This window comes from Neomonachus schauinslandi, chromosome 5, assembly GCF_002201575.2.
Source record: "Neomonachus schauinslandi chromosome 5, ASM220157v2, whole genome shotgun sequence".
Lineage (NCBI taxonomy): Eukaryota > Metazoa > Chordata > Mammalia > Carnivora > Phocidae > Neomonachus > Neomonachus schauinslandi.
The window spans coordinates 144303562-144326593 of record NC_058407.1 but is presented as its reverse complement, the minus strand read 5'-3'; the positions used below and the strand labels follow the sequence as shown (position 1 = coordinate 144326593).

The 23032-nt window shown below is 50.4% G+C and overlaps 1 protein-coding gene across 1 annotated transcript; it reads right to left on the bottom strand.

Annotated features, from left to right (window-relative positions):
• Positions 1-804: 804 nt before the first annotated feature.
• PMM2 (phosphomannomutase 2) lies at positions 805-22936 on the bottom strand. The gene is made up of 8 exons (XM_021698120.1): positions 22747-22936; positions 17630-17741; positions 15432-15508; positions 14654-14745; positions 12107-12206; positions 11903-11978; positions 10658-10773; positions 805-2295 (listed from the first exon to the last, which is right to left on the bottom strand). Exons 1-8 carry the CDS (start codon positions 22825-22827, stop codon positions 2194-2196), a joined length of 756 nt encoding a protein of 251 aa, XP_021553795.1. The 5' UTR covers positions 22828-22936; the 3' UTR covers positions 805-2193.
• Positions 22937-23032: the final 96 nt, after the last annotated feature.

Genomic DNA, 23032 nt, shown 5'->3' with positions numbered 1-23032 from the left:
TGAGGTTTCCCGTGCTGGCGTCGTGCTGCCGGTTCCGGAAAGCTGGGGGCTGACTGAGCCGTGCCGGGACAGCAGGGCTGGCAGGGCCTGTCTTACAGGCTTCCCGGGGGTTTGTGAAGTTAATAGTAGCCTGGCTGGAGGTAGCTCGTTTAGGTCTCCTGTGTGGTAGGGGCCGTACCCCACCCAACAGAGGAGCAAGCAGGCTGCGATGAACCCGTCCTGAGTCACGCCGCTGGTCAGCAGCAGAGCCGGCGTGGGTGAGGCTGCCACACCCGGCTGGGGGAGCCCCGGGGGTTCTGGATGACCCGAAGACAGAAGATGCCTGTGGTAAGTGTAGGTGCCTGTGGAAGGCAGGGCAGGCGGGAGGAGGTCCTGGCAGTACAGAGGGAGGCCCCGGGGGTGGTGAAAGGGGCCCAGGGGGTCTGCCGCTGAGTGTCCGGCTGGCAGCCACGGTGGGAACCCAGGGAGGGGTGGGGCCCAGCCCCACAGTCTTGGGGCACCTGCCCAGGGCAGCCCAGGCAGGGCTGTCTCCAGTTCTAAAGGTTAGGGCAAATTTGAGTTAAGACTTGCTTTGCTGTAACAAGGAAACTTGTGGATCCTTACCCAGTGGGCAGGAAGGCGAGGATCTGTGCCAGCCGGGAAGCACAAAACTCTGGCGCTGCAGAAACCCCGGGAACACCAGTGTCCGAAGCAGTGGCCTTCAGATCTGCCGATCTTCCAGAATCTGAGAAGACAGCATGGCTGGTCATTCACTTCACCATTCATGTAACCGTCAAAGAAGGAGAAAGGCCTCAGAATGAGAAATGGGAAACAATAAAATCAACTTTAATTTGCTGCTTTTCATTGTGAAGGGTCATTACAGTATCATTTGCAAAATCCAACAAAGAAAGGTACCCCTGGGTGGCTGTGTCCTGGGAACCACGGAGCAATGTCAGCCCTGGGTGTGGTCATGCAGACTGCCCCCAACCAGACCTCAAGCTAAGACCAGCCCGGGGGGGTCCTGGGAGGCTTGGAAGGACCCAGCAAACGCTGAGATGAAAGCACCTGGTGGGGTGGGGGTGGGGCGGCGGGGGTGCAGACCGCCGTTCAGATCGACCAGCCCTGAGCAGAGGCCGTGCTGTGGACTGGAGTGGACTGAGGATTTGTGGGTCCTGACGAGTCCAGATTCCGAGACGTGACCTGTGAACCGTTTCCTTGGATAGCGCTCCCCCACGGGACCCTGGAGCTGCCTTCCAGTGGCACAAGGACCTTGCAGAACTCGAAGCACGAGTGGGGGTCGCAGGCCCAACCACCGGACAGCTCCCACCCCTTAGGTCCAGGTCTGGGTGAGGCCGGGCAGACCTGCAGCTTCACGAAAAGATCTGCAGAGCAGCCGTGCCACCCCTCTTCTGTTAACGATCCAGGCTCTCACGTGTTCCCTAAGAAAGTGGAGGGGAGTGAGGCCCTCGGGGAGCCAGCCAGCGCCAGCATCCAGGGGCAGGGCAGATGGGGCCCACTTGCTCCCATCCTGACAGGCGGAGGCGCAGTGGGCTCTCCTAAGTGTAGTGAATTCAGAGCTTGCCTGCCGTGCTGCAGGCCAGCTAAGGTGCAAACTCGTTGGGGTCAGTGGTCACTTGGCGGCCACCCGTCTGCGTCCCATGCGCCGCTGAGCTCAGTACTGCCCGGCGGCCACAGGGCCCTCGCTTTCAGAGTCCCCCCAGGCTGACACTCAGGCAGGAGCTTCCCCTCCGGAGGCGCTGTTGAACTTCTGTCCTGGGGAGGGATGGCTGTAAACATCTTGTCCTTTCTCATCACCAGATGCCCCCGTTGGTACTGACACAGGGGGTCCAAACATTGATACTGGTTACATTTTTCACAAGACCCATGAGGAGTGAGGGTCTAGGCACATTCGTTCTGTATCATTCCAGAATGATGGGGAAGGTTCCCCTCAAAACCGTGTGTACCGTGATTGCACGTACGGAGGGTCTGAGACTTGGGGGTGGGGGATGAAATCGGGTTGGAGCTATTCCTTCAGGCCATTCTTGACAAGTCTGGCTGCTTCTGGCACTGAGGGTGGAGGCCACGTCGTGGTCGGGGCCACAGGACAGTGTGGGGAGCCTGGCGTGTGAGGGAGGGAGGGATCCTGAGTGTGGCCACCAGTGGCCCTTGCAGCCTGTCAGCGGGATGCCCTGCCCTCCTTTGGGAAAGGGGCCGTTAGGAGAACAGCTCCTCACAGATCCTGCGGGTGTCCTCGGGGGCCGCCACCGTGTAGCCCACGGTCCTCGGGTCGGTGAAGATCTCGTGGTCATTCCCGCCCTGCAAAGACACGAAGGAGATATGGGCGCCTTGCTTCTCCTGGGCGCAGGCAGCCGGGGAGCTGAGGAACTGGCGATTTTACCAGCAGGGAGGCCGGCTTCGGTCACCTGAGCCCCCGGGAGAGTAGCAGCCCGAGCACAGGCATTACCGAGAAAGGCTTCATCACCTTCCCTCGAACTGCAATTTAGCTTGGAACGTGTAATTACGCCTATGAAAGAAATCACGACGCTCTTGTGAAGATCTGTCTGAGGCTTATTTTTCTATACAGCAAGTGCGGCAGGTGATGGCACTCTCTGCCACCGTGTTTTAACCGTGCCCAAGCTGTTGTCACAGGCAGTGTGGCAGGGCTGACAGCCCACCGCGGCGCTGCCGTTGGACCTTGCGGTGATGCTGACAGGCCGGCCTCCGAGCTGACAGCAGCCACCGGTGACTACTGAGCACTTGGTGGCATGTGGCCACGGCCACAGAGCAACGGAGTTTGATTTTGATTCGTTTACATTTAAATAGTCCATGTGTTCGGCGTGTGAGCCGGGTGGCCCAGCTGTGGACCCGGCCTGTACCGCCGAGGAGCGGGTAACGCCACACCCCGCCCGCAGCCCTGTGGGGGTCACCAGGTCAGCACCCGCCCCTCAGCTCATGGGGCTCCAGGTGTGTGCACATGGCACTTCCCCTGGGCCACTTCCAAGAGTGGAGGGCAGGACTGCTTCTGCCGGGCCCCAGCACATCACGGGGGTCCCGTGGTTGTGGGTCCTCCGGTCCGTGCGGCACCCCCATCCCACCCCTGGTCTTGGGTGAGTGGAGCAGGCTTCCTGCCGTGCCCACACCCGAGCTGCAGCAAAGCCCCTGCTTTGCTTCTCATGCAATTCCCTAGGTTTTCCTTGGAAAAATCAATTAGTTTCTAATACGATGAAAATGACTGCAGAGACAAAAATGGATTTTTATTGTAAAGATTCTACAGGAAAAATCTGACATCCCTTTAAAGGACTGATGGAGGGGCGCCTGGGTGGCTCAGTTGTTAAGCGTCTGCCTTCGGCTCAGGTCATGGTCCCAGGGTCCTGGGATCGAGCCCCGCGTCAGGCTCCCTGCTCTGCGGGGAGCCTGCTTCTTCCTCTCCCCCTCCCCCTGCTTGTGTTCCCTCTCTCGCTGGTCTCTCTCTGTCAAATAAATAAAATAAAATCTTAAAAAAAAAAAAAAAAGAAAAGAAAAAAATAAAGGACTGAGGGACACGGTTAATTCCTACTGCCCTCATTTTTGTGAGAATAACCTCTCCCCAAACTTTAGGAGGGGCTGCTGCCGGGGCCCAAAGTGCGCTAGGTGCAGGAGTCAGGTTAGGGGGCCACGAACTTGGAGCCATGTCGGGGAAGGTCCCTTCCCAGCACTGACTGGGGGAGCTGCTGGGGTCCGGCCCTGGCCTCACAGATTTCTGTGCTGTCAAGGGGCTCTGGGTCAGCGCTGAGCGTCACGCCCACCATGTGCTACCTAAGCAAGTAAACGTGAAACCAGTTCATGCAATTCTTAGAATTAAAGTCGGATTCCTCTTGCGAATAGCACGGGAGGTAAAAACTACTGCAGAGAACCTAACATAGAAAAAAGACTCGTGCATTATCCAGAAAAACCCAGCATCTACCAGGGACACATTCACTCCCTGTCACTCACTCACTCAGGAGGGAGGAGTCTGTATTCACACATGAACCCAACCAGCCCGGGGAGCACCTACTACTACCTGCTGGGCAAACCAAACCAAGGTAGGGACCACCTTCACAGCTTGAGTCGGGGGCGGGGAGAGGGCAGGAGACAGAGGTGAACAACTCCGCAGGGCAGACAACAGGGGAAGAGAACCCGGGGTGACAAGGGAGGCACCTCTGAGCAGAGGAAGTGAGGGGACAAGCCGTGTCTGGGAAGGCAGCTCAGCAGCCCGCCAGGCCAGGGAGGTAAGGACTTGGGATCTGATGTGAAGCCACCAGGAAAGCTGCCACCTGGGGACAGAATCAGATTCACCTTCTGGAGGATGGAGAGGTGGGGGATGAGGACGACGAGCAGAAGCACCGCAGTTAGGAGGCTGCACAGCCAGCCAGGGTAGGAGGGCAGACGCCCTTCCCCAGGGAACGAGTCCGAAGCAGCCACCCAGCCTGTCCCTCCCGGGAGACCTGGTCCATGCGGGGCCGGCTCTCTGGGCTCTGTCTGGGCTCAGCAAAGTTGGCAAGAGCGTCTCGGAACCACCACCACCACCAACCTCAGACTTTAACTTCCTCTCCTGCCAGGGTACCTGGCCTCCCCTGTGGCTCCTTGGGGCTGTACAGGGCTCGCATGCAGAGTCAGAGGGAGGTCGGGAGAAGCAGAAGCACAAAGTGAGCTAGTGTGAGCGCCCTCCCCTAGAATTAGGCTTCAGAGAACTGAAAATTCCAAACACTGGATTTGCACAGGGACCACGGGTCACACTAGATTAAGACAAAGGGAACAAAGCCGAAGCGACGGATGCCAGATCCTGTTACCTGAGGGCCCAGAGGAGAGGCCTGCAGCTCAGTGCAAACAGACCATTAATATTTAAATCCCTACAAGGCCCAAGTCTGAGGGTGCAACAGAAAACCAGAAGGCAGTTTTGCGTGGGGTCCAGTCTCCCTGCCACCAGGCTGTTTCTGCACACGCTGTTGCTGAGCTGATGGGGGGCTTCTGGTGAAGCCTGAGGATCCTGACGGTGGAGCTGAGGAAGGGAACACAGATCAAGTTCCCCGGCCGGTGGGCCCTGCTGGGCAGGCCGCCAGACCTCGAGAGGGTCTCTGCTATGACCAGCCATCTGGGGCTCAGACAGACCCCCTCCGGCTGGGAGTCCACTCCTGCCGCACGTGGACATTAATCTCTTGGCAATGTAACGGGATTGATCAAATTTCTAGGTATCAGGGTACAAAGGCCAAAGGGAAAAGGGCTCTGGCCTCAAAGCCCTGGGGCAGCCGTGCTCGCTGGGCTGAGGTGACAGTCACTGCGGGAGCTTTACCAGCACTTCCAGGGCCAGTGTCCCCAGCCTGCGGGCCGCTGTGTGGGAAGCCAAACGGATCTGAGTGCGCGCTGCATGACTGGTATGTAGCTGTTTCTCAACATGTGATCGTTAGCTGGGGATGAAAACTGTCAACAACTTTCAGACAGATCTGATAAAAACGTATGCCCTTAGATAACTGTACTGGTTTTTCCTAGAAAGAAGTCAACTGTTACGCTTAAAAGGAAAAAAAAAGCCTGGCCCCATGGTCATGATGTTTTAAAAACAATTAGGTGATTCCAACGTACCTCCAGGATGGGATCCAGTGGCTTACAATCTGATGACTATCCAGCTTGGGGTGTGGTGGAAAGCAAGCTGGCTTGCTGTCCTGCTAATGCCCCCGGGGTGACCCTCTGGGTCTGCTCCTGGTTCCGGCACATCCCCTCATTCACAAAAATGGGGCTGAGCGCTGTGTGAGGGGCCTGGGCACAGAGACGCATCCAGAAAATGCTGATTTATAGACATCAGTGACCGTACCAGGGGAGTCCCCGAGGGCCGGCCACACTCTAGGGGCCTGAAGCTGGGGTCCCCCTGAACAGAAGAGCTAGAGCAGGGGCTGCTCCTTCTTCAGGGCTTATCCAGCCAGTCCTCCCCCGATCTCAGGCGCGACAAGACCACAGAAGGAAAGCGGGTCAGCAGGGACCCCAACAAGCACCTGCACCCATGGTACCCCTGTCCGGTGTCCTGCTTCCCGTCCTCCCACGAGGGAGCCGGCTGCACCCCCTCAGCTGCGTGGAGAATATCCAACCCGGTCCAACCTCCTTCAGTCAGATCTCGGGGAGCAGCGATTTTCCTGGGGGCCTCTCTGGGAGCAAGGGACTCCCCTCTCCATGCTAACCTAACCCTGCCACTAGTCCCCTAAGACCTGGGTCTCAGATTTCGCACTGAAACACACGAATAGTAGGGCAGGTCTGCGCATAGGACACATTCTGTGCCCTCATCGGCCCTCAGGCATCCTGAGAGTGAGCGCAGGAGATGCCAGGCATGGCGAGGACACCCAGGTCATGGCCAAAGGCCAACTCCATCTAAAGCCTGAGCAGGAACTCAAGGCTTGTCGGTTTACACACATCGCCCACCCTGTAGGCCTCCAATCTCTCATACTGGATGAGCTTTTCTTAAACTTTATTAAAAGCTGCAGACTTGGTAGCGGGCTGGTTCCCCTGCTGGGAGAGGCAAGTCCTGCTGCCTTTCCTGGGCCACCCTCCCTCCAGAACCTCCCTTTCCTCCCACTGCTTCAGAGGAACTGCGTGCCCACGGAGGTGACAGGCACCGCAGCTCACGGATACAGAGACGTGTGTGGTCACCGTGTGGGCAGCAGGGGCCAGATTTGGGTCTTCTGGGTTTCAAAGCTGCCTCTTCCCACCAGGCCGATGGGGACCTCTTTGAAGCTTATTTTAAAGACAGATCTTCCCTGGGACGCCTGGGTGGCTCAGTCGTTAAGCGTCTGCCTTCGGCTCAGGTCATGATCCCAGGACGTCCTGGGATCGAGCCCCGCGTTGGGCTCCCTGCTCGGCGGGAAGCCTGCTTTTCCCTCTCCCACTCTCCCTGCTTGCGTTCCTGTTCTCGTTATCTCTGTCAAATAAATAAAATCTTAAAAAAAATAAAAATAAAAAATAAAGACAGATCTTCCTTTTTAACATTTGTAGAAAACCAAGTATTGCATGATTAAGTAGCAGTTTGGAGGCGATGTGGGAGAATGACGAGAGGCTTTTGGATGCCACCCGGTCTCTGACCCTGCACTGCGCCCCGCCCCACACGGAGCCTGTTGCTGCCCGTCCCATGCTCCCCGCCAGGCTGCCCAAGGACCAGAGGACAGAACGTCTAAGTGCCCAGCTCAGGATCTGAGACTGAAGTGCTTTAGAAGCTAAAGAATTTAGTTTTCTTAATTTGATATTTTAAAGCTTTATTTTTCAATAGATAGCACATTCACAGAGTTCAAAATTTAAAAAAGGGACAGAGTGCTAAGTGTCTCTCCCATCCTTGTCCCTGACCCTCCGGAGGTCTGTCATCTGCTTTCTTGGGTGTCCCTTCACATTCCCTTTATGCACTTACAAGCAACATGAAGAGACACTACTTCCGCTTCTTTAGACAAAAGTAGCGCATGTTACTTCTATTGTTCTGCACCTTACTTGGCTCGCCTGAAAAAACATCCCAGAGATCGGTCTGCATCAGTGGTTTGTACAGCCATGAGGCATTCCGCCGTGTTGCGGGGCCGCCGTGTACTTGGTCAGTCCCCTCCCGCAGCAGGGCAGGGTGCCCCCCAGAGAGCTCAATCACCTAAAAGGATCTGCTGAGTCAAAAAGTCAATCAGCTGTCGATGTTCATGACGTGTTAGAATGTTTTCATGTTCCAACTGCCTTAAAGCCAGGAAGCATTAAACCAGCGGAAGCTGTCTAGTCTGGGAATATGGAAAGGCTGGGGGGGGTGGTGGTGGAGTCAGTTGCCTAAGTCTCCTCCCTGCCCGAAGCCATGCAAAGCAGGGTGGGGTGCCTCTCTGTGCCCTGGCCATCCCTTTCCCTGCAGCAAACCAAGGCACTCCAGGCTAGGCCCAGAGCCTCGAGGCTGCACTTGGAGCTGCGTTTTAACAGACCCTGGTTGATGTGGCTGATGGGCAGGAATGCAGGGGTGGGGCTTTCCAGGACTGACAAGCATTTAGAAAAGCAAGGGCCAACGTCTAGCTTCTTCACCCTGCTCTCTGGGGGTGTTCCAAGCAGGGAAGGGGGGAGGGGCTCTGTGTAACATCCGATCCCGCCAGATGGACGTGGCTGCTAGGGCTGAGGAGGCTGCCAGGCAGGCCTCTAAGCCTGTGGTGCTTGGCAGGGAAATGCCTTTTTTTTTTTTTAATTAAGTAGGCTCCACGCCCAACATGGAGCACAACATGGGGCTCGAACTCATGACCCTAAGATCAAGACCCGAGTTGAGATCAAGAGCCAGACCCTTAACCGAGTGAGCCACCCAGGCACGCCTGGGAAATGGCTTTTTACTGACAGTTCTCAGCTCAAGTGCTGTTTCCCTGGAAACCAGCAAGAACATTTGCCTTGGTGCAAAGAGAGGAAACAGCTTTCAAAATCTATCACTGAATACGAGAAGTTTAAAGCTAGTGTTTGGGAGGCTCTATGCCTGTTTAAAGGTTTAGACGGCTGGACTGTCACTTCCCATTTCCAGGAAACCACTGACTGACAGCGTCAGAGAGGGCAGAGAACTGTCACCACGGTGTCAACAACCACAGTCCCAGGGCCTCTGCTGGGGAAACGGGTCATACAGCCCCTGAAAACCTTGTTTTCGAAGAATATTCACTAACATGGGGAAATAAAATTCGTACTGAGAACAAAGCAGAAAATCAAATAATGAGAATGCAGGGTCCACTTTGGGGGTCGCATATGCCCACAAAGAAAAGGCTGGGAGGCGTGACCACACATGACAAACTTTCTCCCTCGAACTTTCTCCAATGCTCTACGATGAACTATGTTCGTTAAGAATCGGGAAAAACACCTCCGTAACTAGTATCCACTTTAAAAAAAAAGTAGGTAGAACTAAAAACCAAACAAACAGAATCAGTGTGTGGTCCTGTAGCAGCTAAACAGCACAGAAAACGCTCTAATTCCCAGATGGAGAATTCCCCAAAGCAGGCATTCTCTGCTTATCTCAAGAACCGCATTCCATTCTGCAAAGTCCCAGCTGAGGCTTCTGATGGCTATGTGCACACAGCAAGAGTGTCATCACTAAGAACCTGGCTTCGCCTGTCTCAACAGCTCTCTTCCCAGCCCAGTGCTGGCACGGGGCTGGAAGGGCTGCAGAGGCACCTGGCCATCCCTGGGATCCCACGTGTGAGTGCGTGAGCTTGCTTTCTCAAGAGACATCCAAGTCCGACAGAGGCTTGTTTCAAAGCTTGCATTCAAAGTATTTCTGCAGCCGAAGAATTTCAACAAATGGACGCGGTTGTAAACCACTTCTCTCCATCATTAAGAACGAGGCGAAAGGCCACACCTCCTGAAAAGCAGTACCATGTGGTCTGGGAACTAGAAGAGAATGTTCCCCACCATGATGGAGGGATGGTTTGTTGGACTGGAAAGCCTATGTGCTTAAAGACAAAGTAGTCTGTTCTGGTGCCACCAGCTCTGGCGTGAGCTGTGTGACCCTGAATAAGTCACTTACCCTTTCTGAGTCTTGTTTTTTTTTTTTTTTTAAGATTTATTAATTTATTTAAGAGAGAGAAAGAACGCAAGCACGGGGAAGGGCAGAGAAAGAGGGAGACAAGCAGATGGCCCGCTGAGCAGGGAGCCCATTGTGGGGCTTGACCCCAGGACCCCGAGATCATGCCCTGAGCTGAAATCAAGAGTCAGACGCTTTACTGACTGAGCCACCCAGGCGCCCAAGTCCTGGTTTCATCATTTAGAGAGATGGACACGAGCCTTTACTGATCAGAAGTCCCTTTCATGCTAGAAGACCATATGCAGAGACCTCGCTGAAAGGCAGGTAGGTTCACCCCAGAAATGTCAGCAGAGCGGCAAGTGCTCTGCAGTGGACCAGAGACCAGAGGGATAAGAAAACTCTGAATGTGCAGCATCCAGGACACACCTGCTGGGTGCAGGATGGCCACAAAGCCCAAACCAGGACCTCCGATGGCAAGGTATCCCGTTACTGGGCAGTGTGTAAAGGGAAGCAGGAATTTAAAGGAGCCTGGAGACAGGCCCAGGGCTGGGCAGTGAGTGGCTGGTGCCGAACCTCCTCTCGGGGCCCACCTCTCCCAAGAGAGCCCCATCCTGCACAGTGGCTCTGGGGAAATCCCTCTCTGTAGTCCTCCTAATGGTGCTGGCCTGACACAGCTCTGCTCTCAGCCCTGATTTAGAATCAGTCTGGGACCTGGGACTTCCGACAGGAACAGCTCCCCAAACCGTCTGTGTGTGATGTCCACTGCTAAACAGTCCCTGGCACAGTCTCTTGAATTTCAGACTCGTGAGATTTCCTGTCTTCCTACCATTTAGGATGCCTCGTGCCCAACTCATAATGAATGCCCCTGGGGGAAAAACACAGTGGAAAAAGGACATAAAACTGGCCAAGAGCTTGGAAGTGCACAAAGGATCGGACAGCACTGGGGCAGATGTTCTGGAAGGCCGCGAAGTGAGCCTCCAAAGAGCTCCATTTCTGCCTCCACCGAGGCGTCCGGTGTGGGAGCGCAAAGGGAGGGAGGCTGAATTGCAGAAGCCCCCACTCAGTGTGAGCTGGACCAGTGCGCACCGCGTGGGGGAGGGGAAAAGGCCCATGTGTCCATGTCCCCTTTTCCAGCCCAAACCGAACAGTCCAACTCCAAAATAATGCTCCCGTACTTACTGGCATGGTTTTGTCCCCGAAGAAATAGATGGTCTTATAGCCGTCATTTTCCACATGTCTCAGGCAATACCTCTTGTCCCAGCCCTCAGGAAAGACATCAATGCTGATCTGGCCTCCTGCCGAGAGGGGGGAAGACACAAAAGCTAAAGGTGGAAAGGAGGCGAAGAGCACTTTGCTGAAAAGAACATGTGGCCTACTCGTCAGCAAGTGGAGGGCCAAGGTCTTTGATTTTTAACACCCTTGTTCGCTACTTATGCTACTTTAGGGACCAGTTCTAGAAATTAATATGACATTGCTTTTTCCAGCATTATTTCACCTAAAATCGAAAAGCGAGACAGACCACCAGCTCAGAACAAGGAATGCATTTGTGTTCCAAGTGCTGCGCCAAGCGCATGGGTCTAAATGAAGCATGCTGGTGGAAAAGCTGATAATAGCTTCATTCAGCTGGGCCGGCCCGAGCTTTAACATGCTCTGGCTCTCAGGGGACGAGGCCTAGAAGCAGGCTGCACGCAGTTCATCTTGCAGGGAAAAGGAAAAGCACGTGGAAGGTGATTTGCAGGCAGCTTTCAGGAGCGATGAAACCGTTTGAAAGCTTTGTCAGAGAGATGTTCACCTTGCAGTTCAAGAACACCTGAACATCTACCCGTTTGTCTATCAGACATAATCCCTTTGCGATTCCGGTTTTCCTACAACTGTACACTTAGTGGAGGTGGTAAAACAAGAGGGCTTTACATAATCACTCATCAGCGTTCGCTTCAAGTGTCTGACAAGTATATTCTACCAAAAACCAAGGCCAAGATGCCAGTGCCGCAGGAAGAAGTCCGTCGGACACCGGAACCGTTTGCACGCCGGGCCGCCATTGTAGATACAACCTCTGTGGGCTCAGACAAGTCCCCTTTCCTTCCAGGGCCTCAGTTTCTTGATTTGTAAAACCAACCCAACTGACTGCTAAGGATCTCTGCTGCTCACCCAGCATGAGATTCCAGAATCTATTGGGCCGAGCGCTATTTTGGGCCAGCAGGAGAGGTGTGGGGAGGAATTCTGCCGGGTGAGACTTTAGAACCAAACCCAGCAGCTGGGGTGAGTCTCCATGAGGGCTGACCACACAGGAGTGCTTGCCCCTGAACCCCTCTTGCCCACCTCCACACCGGGCACAGTCCCATTTCAAGAGCTCACCGGCCCCCGGCAAACCCCCTGGCAAGCGGTTACCAAAGCCCGAAGGAAACCCGCCTGAATGCACGGTACCTATGGAGAACGTGACGCCTTTTCCCGCAAACTCTTTCTGCAGTTCTGCTACGAACTTCTGTCTGATATTTTCTTTCTGAGAAGAACAAGAAGATACCGATTATCTAGTGCATGGCAGTTCAGAAAAAACCCTTCAGCCGCCGGCCGCCAGGCTGCACATCTTATCTTATCTCCATAGACCCAGGCTGTGTTCAAGGGGCTCACTTTATCGAGTTCGTGAAACTCAATGCGTTCTTCTTGGCTGCAGCTTCTCCCAATCGGGGACACGTTCAACATCCCATTTCGGAACTCAATGAAAGTACCCCTAGAGAGGAAAGGGGACGGGCCCCAGAGAGACATTATTTATGTGGGCGACGTTACAGATGGGTAAACAGGCTCAAATTTCCAGAAGGCAGGGGCTGGTGTGATCAACATTTCACAGGGCTGGGCTCAGCCACACGGCAGCCACGGGCCACATGCAGCTAATCTGAACTGAGATTAGATTTCAAAGATGTAGCATGAAAAAGAAATGTCATCCTCATTCGAAATGTTTTACGTTGACTATGTGTTAAAATGACTATATTTTGACTATAATGAGTTAAATAAAACACGATTAAAATTAATTTCGGTGTTCCTTTTTCTTTTTTTAATGCAGCTACAGAAAACTTAAAATTGCACGTGGCCCACATTATTTCTGTTGGACAGTGAATTTTATCATTAATAAAGAGCAATGATGGGCGCCTGGGGGGCTCAGTCGGTTGGGCATCTGCCTTTAGCTCAGGTCATGATCCTGGGGTCCTGGGATCAAGCCCTGCGTTGGGCTCCCTGCTCAGCTGGGGAGTCTGCTTCTCCTCCCTCTGCCTGCCTCTCTGCCTACTTGTGCTCGCTCTCTCTCTCTCTCTGTGTCAAATAAAAGAAAAAAAAGAGCTATGGAAATGATTACCATCTCTCAAGTTCCCTGAGGAGTCTGAAAATTCATGCGCCTGACCCCTTTGCTAGTGACCTCTTGAACCCACTGATCTGACCACACAAAGCTACGGGGAAAGGCTCGGAGGGCTGCTTGGCGAGCCTCCTCCCTCATTACCGAGGAAACACTGTGCAGCCAGCCGCTACTAAATGGTTGATCTGATCACAGAAAATGAGAACAGCTCAACACTACTTATTTTGAATAAAGATGTTTAAAAAAAAATCCCATATCCCCTCGTGTTTCCAATTTGAATCTCAAAATAGTTTCTTAAAAGCTCAAATAACTGTGAGCTATTTATCCTTACAATGCAATTTAAGTGTTTTGTGACTGTGTGCTCAGAAGTATCTTCTAGTTTTTTTTTTTTTTTTTTTAAGATTTTATTTATTTAACAGAGAGAGACACAGCGAGAGAGGGAACACAAGCAGGGGGAGTGCGAGAGGGAGAAGTAGCCTTCCTGCAGAGCAGGAAGCCCGATGCAGGGCTCGATCCCAGGACCCTGGGATCATGACCTGAGCCGAAGGCAGATGCTTAACGACTGAGCCACCCAGGCACCCAGAAGTATCTTCTAGTTCTAAACGCTGATGCCTATGAGCCTCTCAAACCTCTTGCCTCGGCCCTTTCTGTCTTCCACACACAGTCCTGATCTTGAGCCACCAGCCACCTGTAAATCCCAGGGACCCCGGCCCAGTGTTGAGCTGAGGGCCTGCTTCAAGGCCACCGCGGCCTCCTGCGAGGCTGTGTGACTCTGGGTGCCTCTTGGAGCCTCACAAAGGGGCTGACGTAGTCATTGTGGTTACCTCTAAAGGGTCCTGAGAAAACCAAATGTCCTAGTTTTTGTTAACTGGGAAGCAATGAATACTAGGTAAAGTAAAAGCAGCAAAATCTCAACTGCTGGATCCTCTCCCCGGCTGTGCCCAACTTGCACAGAAGCAAATGATACAACACAGGTGCATCTAAGATGCTTTTTCAAGAGTCCCCTACCTGGGATGTCCTGGAGCTGGTATGGACCAGCCCTGTCCCCTATACCTTCTACAGGGACCCTGGTGACCCTTCCCAGGGGTGACCCTAGGACTGCGGTGCTAAACTGTCAGAAAGAGAGGCTCGATGATTTCTCCCCAACTCAAGGACATAATATTACTCTCATTCCCAAGGGAGGGAGGCTGATGCATTTTAGAAAGGCTTCTGTTCTCAAAAACTAGGATTAAGGAAGTTTATCAAGTGTTCAACTCCTCCCTGAGGATCTGGACTCATCTGAAGCCTTCCTGCGCCCGTGTGACCTGTGTGTGGGGCGCACAGTGAGACTGATGAGAGGTGTGGGCAAATGCTGATCCAGGTGGGTCTCAGCTCTGCTGCCTGAATTCAGGGGGGATCTTGTGCGAATTTGAAATGACAGGTCTTCAGAGACCACAGAAGCCAGAAGTGATGGTATTTTACAACGTGAAATCTGACTTTCAAATGACAGCAATTAATGCAGATTTTATGTCACACCGTGGGCCGAGCGAGCAAGGCTGCGCGTGGAGTGTGGCCTGGGCCTCCAGGGTGACTCCCGGGTCTGGGGCTGATGCTCTTCTCACACTGCGGTTTTACAGGCCTTTCCTCGGACCCACAGCCTCGGCAAGCGTCTAGTTTCCGATTCCCATCATGTGGCAAAGCCATCATTTATGGATTCATTCTTCCACTACAAGGTTTCCAGCAATGTCTTACTAACTAAGCACAGAGCCCAGGACTGGAATCAGCACCAACCCAGCCAATGCCACTCCTCCCCATGCTAGGGCACGCAGCCTCTTTGCTAAAAGCAAACCCACCTCTTCTTCGGGAGTTTAATTTTTGCAATGTAGCTCAGACAGTAGTTGATTAAATCTTGGATTAGGGCCTCACCCAGGTGACCTTGAATACTCTAGATAAAGAAAATACTGGGGTTACTTGATTTGGGGGACGCATTTTCAAAATAACTTTACAGCAAACCCAGAGCTTCAGCCACTACTGGCGGGGGTCACTGGGCTGATGTGGCGGCCAGGGTGACACGCCCCACCACCTTTTTCCTTCTTTCCCTGCTTGCAAACATAAGGCAAACCACAAAGGGCTTTAGTTAAAGCATTTCCTGCTCCATGACTCAAGACTTTTGTACTCATTATCTTTCGAATGCTTCATGGAAGGCCCAAAGAGTTTATTACTGCTGCTTTTATTCAATTAAAATATCTAGAGACACTGACAAAAAGTGTATTCGTTCCCCTCAGACTTTTTCTTATGTCTGAGTGGAATGATCTTGTTACTAATAAGAGCTACACAGTACCTCTTAAAAATGCTTGTAGAGAGGCAGTCTATCCTAGTCTCTGCTCGCATAATAAAAATATCAGATTACGTATCCTTAAAAAACAATGATAAAAATTTAGTTCACAATTTGGAATATGTGATAGTCACATGGTTCAACATTCAAGATGTAGAAAAGAATGTGGGGTAGGGATTCACTCCTCCTGCTCCTCACCTCCCAGATACACCTCTCCAGAAGCACCCAATGTCAAAGATCTTTTTAGAAACCATTTTAATAACAGTATATGGTCGTCTGGATACTCAAGAACCTACCTGTTTACACAAGAGTTTCCCATCTTTGTATGCAACCAGGCCATTTTCAGGAAACACATAATCATATTTTTCAACCACTGCAACCGAAATAAAAGAAAAGAACTGAAGCTGGAGTTTCTATTTCTCGATTAACACATATCGTCAATAAAACTGAACTCCAATAAGGACTGTGAAAGGGTATCTCGTCTTAACAGGTTCAACAGGTGGGGAAAAGAGCTCCTTAAAAAAAAAAAAAAATTCTTTTTCTAAAAAAGACTTTGGGGGGGCGCCTGGGTGGCTCATTCGTTAAGCGTCTGCCTTTGGCCCAGGTCCTGATCCCAGGGTCCTGGGATCGAGCCCCGCATCGGGCTCCCTGCTCAGCGGGGAGCCTGCTTCTCCCTCTCCCACTCCCCCTGCTTGTGTTCCCTCTCTCACTGTGTCCCTCTCTGTCAAGTAAATAAAACCTATAAAAAAAAAAAAAAAAGACTCTCTAATTACAAATGTACAAGACGGTGGCCAGGCTGGAGATGGGAGACTTGCTGGTGGGCCCTCTCACGTCTCTGCCTTCAGCCCCCTCTACCTGGAGAGGAAGACGGGAGCCAAGGACAGCCCCCAAGCCTCCCTGTGGACCCGCATCCCCAGGGCAGTGATGAAAATGTGCAGATTCCCAGGCTCTGCTCTCAGGCTTTCTGAATCAGAACATGCAGGGCCAGGCTAAAAATCAGAATTTAAAAAAACCCAATTTTTTTAAAAGGTCTTTAGGTGATTCTTACATGCAGCCAAATTTGGAGACCACTCACATAAGTCTAACTGGGTTCTCAAACTTTAGTTGCTTGTTAAAATGCAGACTCCCAGGTGCCCTGTGTTTTGGGGGGGCCCTCACATCTGTATTTTCACAGGCTCCCCAGGTGATTCTGATACAGCTGGGTCTTCCAACTTTCCTCTAGCTTGTGAATGTTTTGAGTCTGTTGTTTTGACTCACACTCTGAAATCTAGACAGTGACCTACCCTGACATAAAACCTCTCTGAGCCTGTGGTTAAAAATATGGCCAGAGGCAGAAAGGGCCATCAGGGCCGGGTAACAGGCTTAATGTGCCCCATTATGTTGTTTCTAGTGTTTCTAAGTAGAGCATCTACAGGGAAAATTAAGTGTAAGCAGAACAGAGAGCTTTAAAGAGAATGCATAGATTATGCTCAGAGTAACTAATCCAATACATACAGCTTACGCTGATTTGGACTGTGAGATATTACAGCTAAAACACTGGTTATCTACTGGGGGTGATACTGCCCCCCAGAGGATACTTGGCAATGTCTGGAGACAGTTTTGGTTGTCACACTGGGCATGGAGGTACTCCTGGCATCCCATGGGTGGAGGCCCCAGAGGTGCTGCTGAACATCCTACAGTGTGTACAAGAGAGCCCCCCACAACAGAGAATGAGCCGGCCCAAAATGTCAACAGTGTCCAGAAGAACGATCAACTCATCCATCTCGCCACCCTCTAGTTCTTATAGGCCAGGCACCCAGGAGGCCCTGGGGCTACAAGATGAGGAATCCATAGTCGTAGTGTTCAAGAAAAACGGACGGATAACAAGATAGTTTCCAGCGAGCAGAGAGTGCTCTGCCAGCAGGGCTGTGCATCATAATCTCCTGGGGGGGGGGGGCTGCTAAAATACGATTCAAAGGCCCCAGAGACCTCAGCATCTCCAGTGAAGGGGCCAGTAAGAACCCCTGGCTTCCTGGAGTCCTGCGCTGGAGATCCTGGTTTAATAGACAGGGGAGGAGCCTGGGTGACTCATGATTAGGGAACTCTGGGAGACCCTGTGTGAGGGCAACGGAGAGGGGCCCCTAGACCCAGAGGGCACCTCAACACCTGGGTGAGAAGGACGGTCAGGAGATGGGGCCTGAGTTGAGCTAGGAGAGTGGACGGGGACAACGTGAAGCATTCCAGGCAGTGACACACACACTCAAACATCTGGGCGACCCCATCCATGTACCTGAGTCCCGAGTGGTCCATCACCAACTCCAGAAATGTATTTATAGCATTAAGAACAGAGGAAAGAAAAAGCAGAGAGAATGTTTGTCCAAACAAGGCAGCAGGAAGCCTGCCACACGGGGAGGAGAGCTTGGGCCTGCCTAAGATACTTAAGGGCCACAGGTCCTGACGTCCTCATAGGAAGCTGCCATTAACCAAACATGAACAACAAGTAGCGTTTACTTACCATCCTTTCCCAGCTGCTCCTGCACTTTCTCAAAGTCCGACCCGCCTACTACTCCAATTTTGATCTTCTGCCTCAAGTTTTGTAGAAAGCCATCCATTTCTTTGGTAATTTTCTACATTTCAAAAAGGAAAATAAAAAGTCACGAGCCGTAAAGTAACCAGGAGACTAAAACTCTAAGAGAGACACAATCCTTACTTTCATATATGCCAATTCAGGCTCTAGGTCTGTAGTAAGTCCAAATATTTTAGTTGTGATTTGGGGACATCAACTTTTTACCAGAGAAAAATGTGTTAAATTCTACTTATTTTTACCTAGCTTAAAAGACACAAGCAATATATTAACAACTGCTGTGTTCTGTTCCAGCTGTTCCTCTCTGTGTTCATATACTTGTCTATATGCGCACAAATAAATAGGTCTGATTTTTTTTTTTTTTAAGATTTTATTTATTTGACAGAGAGAGACACAGTGAGAGAGGGAACACAAGCAGGGGGAGTCAGAGAGGAAGAAGAAGGCTTCCTGCGGAGCAGGGAGCCTGATGCGGGGCTCCATCCCAGGACCCTGGGATCATGACCTGAGCCGAAGACAGACGCTTAACCGACTGAGCCACCCAGGCGCCCCAAATAGGTCTTATTTCTGAAACACAAGGACTCATTTTTTTTTTTTTAAAGAAGTTGTACTCTAATTCTGGTTTATTTTTTTAAAGTTTTTATTTATTTATTTGACAGAGAGAGACAGTGAGAAAGGGAACACAAGCAGGGGGAGTAGGAGAGAGAGAAGCAGGCTTCCCGCTGAGCAGGGAGTCCGATGCGGGGCTCGATCCTAGAACGCTGGGACCATGACCTGAGCCGAAGGCAGACGCTTAACGACCTGAACCCAGGTGCCCTGAAACACAAGGACTCATTCTGTCTTGTGCAGTGACTTGTGTTTTGAGCAGTGAGTTGTGGTGACCATTCCAGGCCGATACACATAGATCTAGAGCATTCCTTTCAAATGCTATACTGTACTCCACTTACAAATATAAGTTGCTGATTTTAAAACAAAATAACACGATAAGATTAAAGAGGATGTTCAGAATTGGTTTGTTATAATTATACAAAACCAAAAATAAATAAAGTACAGAAGTAAGATCACTAGATTTTAGTCTCTCCTAAAAGAAAAGCTCCTACCTATCAACAGTGGTCTCAATGGTATAATTTTATGCTAGTTAAAGTCCAAACTGTGCACTATTTCAAAAGAAATTATGAACATGAAAAAATATTCCTATATTAAGACAAATCACAATTCATTTTTTGAAGTTATTTTGTTACTTTTACCAATCCGAATTGTATATTCACATGCGGTATCTTTAAATTTTTTTTTTTTTGAGAGAGAGAATCTTAAGCAGGCTCCATGCCCAGCACAGAGCCTAATGCAGGGCTCGATCTCACAACCCTGAGATCATGACCTGAGCTGAAACCAAGAGTAGGATGCTTAACTGACTGAGCCACGCAGGCACCCCTAATTTATTATTTTTTAAGTAAACTCTACCCCCAACATGGGGCTTGAACTCATGACCCGGAGATCAAGAGTTGCCTGCTCCACTGACTGAGCCAGCCAGGCGGCCCACACATGGGCTATCTTTAGAAATGAAGTTAGCAGAAATTAAAAACAAAAACAAACTTCAATACAAAAACGTCTAGAGTTCAATTCTTCTCTTTTTCTTAAAGAAACTGTTTTAGAGTAATATACACATAGGATTAATAAAATTGTACAGAAGGGCTTATAACAGAACACAATCTTTTCTACACCTTCCAGTGCAATCTTGACCTAGCAGACAAAATCTAGAAGTGCACCAGTGGCCTCTATGAATCAATGCCTGTGAAAATGGGTCCCGGAGCCCTCCAAATGTCAGAATGATGTCAGAATGGCAGGAAGTGGGGAAGACTCCTGACGTCAGAATGGCAAGAAGTGGGCAAGATTCCCTGGATTGCAAAATATTAAAAATGTAATACTTCCATCTTCAAGCAGAACCCAAAGCTGCAATTTATTTTATCTTAACCCCTGTGCACACTGATGAGCTCTGTGGTACTGTGGCCATCAGGTGTGTCTGCAATGTGTGTGCGTTAGAAGGCACCTTCTCACTTCCAAGTGGCAGCAAATGTTTTTTGACAGGAAATAAGACCCAGCTGCTTGTGAGCACAACAGAGCATCTAAACTACCCACTGCAGGAGAGATCTTTGGAGCAAAATAATCACAAAGTTGTTGTGATGTTCCCAAATAACTTTTGTGTTGCCAATCACAAGGAATTCTTTATAAATCATCCTAGACAAAATAAAACACAGAGAAAGACCCAAAAGCTTAAAACTGAGGTCAAAGCATGTTAAAAATTCACCTTCTGAAAAAACCAACTATAAAAGACTTTTTTGGGGACAACAGAGGAAAACTGATGGGAGTAAAGAAGAGTCAGCAGAATAGGGTGCGTGGGCCGGCACTGACCTGCTGTCAGGTTCTGTGAAATATGATTGCAACACAGCCATATCCATTCATTTGCGTGGTGTCTGTGGCCGCAAGGACACAGCCGAGTAGCTGTGACAGAGACCACCTGGCCAGCACAGTCTCAACCCTTTACTATCTGGCCTTTTACAGAAAAACGTTTGCTGACTGCTAGACTGGGGCATTAAATAATAGGAGGGAACTGGTGACAATTTTCATTGGTGATGGTGATGATGGCACTATGGTCACCACAGATGTCCTTAAGAGATCCAGGCTCAAATATTTTGGGGTGAAGTACCATGATGACTGCAGCTTAGGAAGTGGTACAGCGAAGAATAAAAAAGAACGTTAATGTCAATCGACGTTGAATTTAAGTGGTGGGGATGCAGCTGTTCTGTATACTAGTTTCTCAGTGATTCTGTATGTTTGAATTTCCTTTTAATTTTAATTTTATTTTTTTAAGATTTAAAAGTAATATCTACACCTAATGTGCAGCTCAAACTTACAGGCCTGAGATCAAGAGTCATATGCTCCTTTGACTGAGCCAGCCAGGTGCCCCTGTATGTTTGAATTTTTTATGACATAAAGCCGGAAAACAATTCACTCAGGTTTAGAGTGATATTGCGAAGCTCTGGACTCCATTCTAATTAGATTTTATCTGTTTATGTCATATTGTGTTTCAGCAGCTGTAAGATAACCCATTCTTCTGCTTCTGGACTGTAATATGCTTATCAGTGTTTGAGAATGCATGTATTGAGGGAGGGAAGGTATTATTCTATAATGAATAGATCTCTTGCTAAAATATTTTTATTTTTTACCTGGAACACCCGGCACACAGAAACAACTTTCTTTTGTTAAACTTCTTTTTTTTTCAGTGTTAAAATTATTAGTTTGCTGCAAAGACTGTCATGTTTCAAATGTGTTATGGGAATACATTGTGGGTTTCTTTGCTATTTCGTACTTCATGCTCATCTGCCCTGATTCTTTCTGGAAGGCAGAAACACCTTCTGGAATGGCATAACCAGCAGCCAGAACAGCCCCCATCTTAGAGCGGTGGCAGAAAATGGCAAACTTAGCAAATAACAACACCCAGCAACCCGAGACTTGTACTAGATTTGCTGTGAGAAATCGAGGTCATGGTTTCATGGAGTCTCGGTTTCCTTATGTTTAAATGGGTAACAGAAATTATCCTGCATGGGATGAAAGAGGGAGAAAGGTTGAGAAGGTCCAGTGATATCATGTAAATAGGTTTGGAATGTGAACCCTAGACCATCACAGCCCATGGGCCAAACTGAGCAGCTGGTTGTTTTTGTAATAAATAAAAAAGTTATCGGGGGGGGCACCTGGGTGGCTCAATCGTTAAGCATCTGCCTTTGGCTCGGGTCATGATCCCAGGGTCCTGGGATGGAGCCCTACATCGGGCTCCCTGCTCAGCGGGAGGCCTGCTTCTCCCTCTCCCACTCCCCCTGCTTGTGTTCCTTCTCTTGCTGTGTCTCTGTCAAATAAATAAACAAAATCTTTTTAAAAAAATAAAGTTTTATTGGAACACAGCCATGCTGTGTCTACATAAGGTCTATGACTGCTTTTGCATTAAAGTTGAGTAGTTACTACAGACCATGTGGTTGGCAAAGACATAAATTATTGCTGTCTGTCTCTTTACAAACAATGAGTTGTTGACTTTGGCTCTAGATGGCCAAGAGATTCTCTAACAGTCCAGAAGTGTGTGTTGGGTCACTGAATCTGAGTCAGAAAGGGCCTCTGAAGAACTTGCAGTTGAGTTTCATCACTAGATACACTGAACCTGTGGCTCAGAAAGGCAAAATGATGTTATCCGAAGTCACACACGTTTAATGTGGACGTCTGGAGCACACCACTGCCACCCTCCGGCCAAAATTAAGAAGGTAGGGATAGAAAGTGAAGTTAGTGAGGTCACTTGGGCCCAGTCTCTAGTTTGAATGGCTGTTGTTCAGTGACCAGTCCGTGCAAGGAGGTCAGCATGAACTTCATCACAAATGCTGATCTTAACTGAAACCTATGTCCATGCCTGGAGCAGCAAAATCTAGAAGTGGGAAGCAAGCTTCCTGCAGTTCAAGGGGGCTCTCAGCCGGCAGTGTGAAAAAATCTAGGTCTCCTTGCTCACTCCTGCTGGAGAAGGGGGCTGAGATAGGGGGTGGTGTCAGCAGCTAATATTTATTGACTATTACTGAACACAGCCTACAGTACCCAAGATACTTTTATGAATTTATTCGATTTCATTCGACCCTCACAAACACCATGTGGAACTGGGAAGGTCCCCATTTAAAGCCGTGGATGCTGAGACTCAGAGGCTAAGTGACGTGCTCAAGGTCAGACAGCTGTCAAGAGGGTACAACTGAGACTCTATTAGGTCTGTTTGACCTGGAAACCTATGTTTTTCATATTAGGCTACAAGGTACAGCTCACAGGTGACAGGACTGAGGAGGGCACATAGTTGGCAAGGGGGCTGAGCTGAGGTTCAAATCCAGGGCATGCGGTGAGAGTCCAGAACTGCGTTTTCCAACCCCATACACGTTTTTCGCTTTCAAGGGTTTTTCGGCCCCGTCCCATGTCTCCGAGCACCCTGAGGGTCTGCACCCGCTGCCGCCAGCCCGCCGGGCACCGCCTACCTGTCGCGGGGCCGTCAGGGTCCCGTCCACGTCGAAGAGGCATAGCGCTGGGCCGGACGCCGCCATGTCGCCGGTTTCCATCCACTCTGGATGGGACTTGTTGGCAACCAGGAATTCGGCCCAGAACTTCCGGATTCGGCCCCCCGTGCCGCAGGGCACGCTGGGAGGAGGAGGATCCACTCCCACGGTACCTGGGACTTGCGTCCTATATTCTTTCGGAACCACAAATCCCAGGATGCAATGCGCCAACACGGCGTCCTCTTACTGCCGAGCAGGCGCCGTTAGA

Coding starts and splice junctions, on each gene's coding strand:
- PMM2 (XM_021698120.1), bottom strand. CDS start 22,827: ATGGAAACCGGCGACATGGCGGCGTCCGGCCCAGCGCTATGCCTCTTC. Junction 12,207..14,653: donor ATTAAACTCCCGAAGAAGAG/GTGGGTTTGCTT, acceptor TTTCCTCTCTAG/GGGTACTTTCATTGAGTTCC. Junction 2,296..10,657: donor TCGGGGACAAAACCATGCCA/GTAAGTACGGGA, acceptor GTGTCTTTGCAG/GGCGGGAATGACCACGAGAT.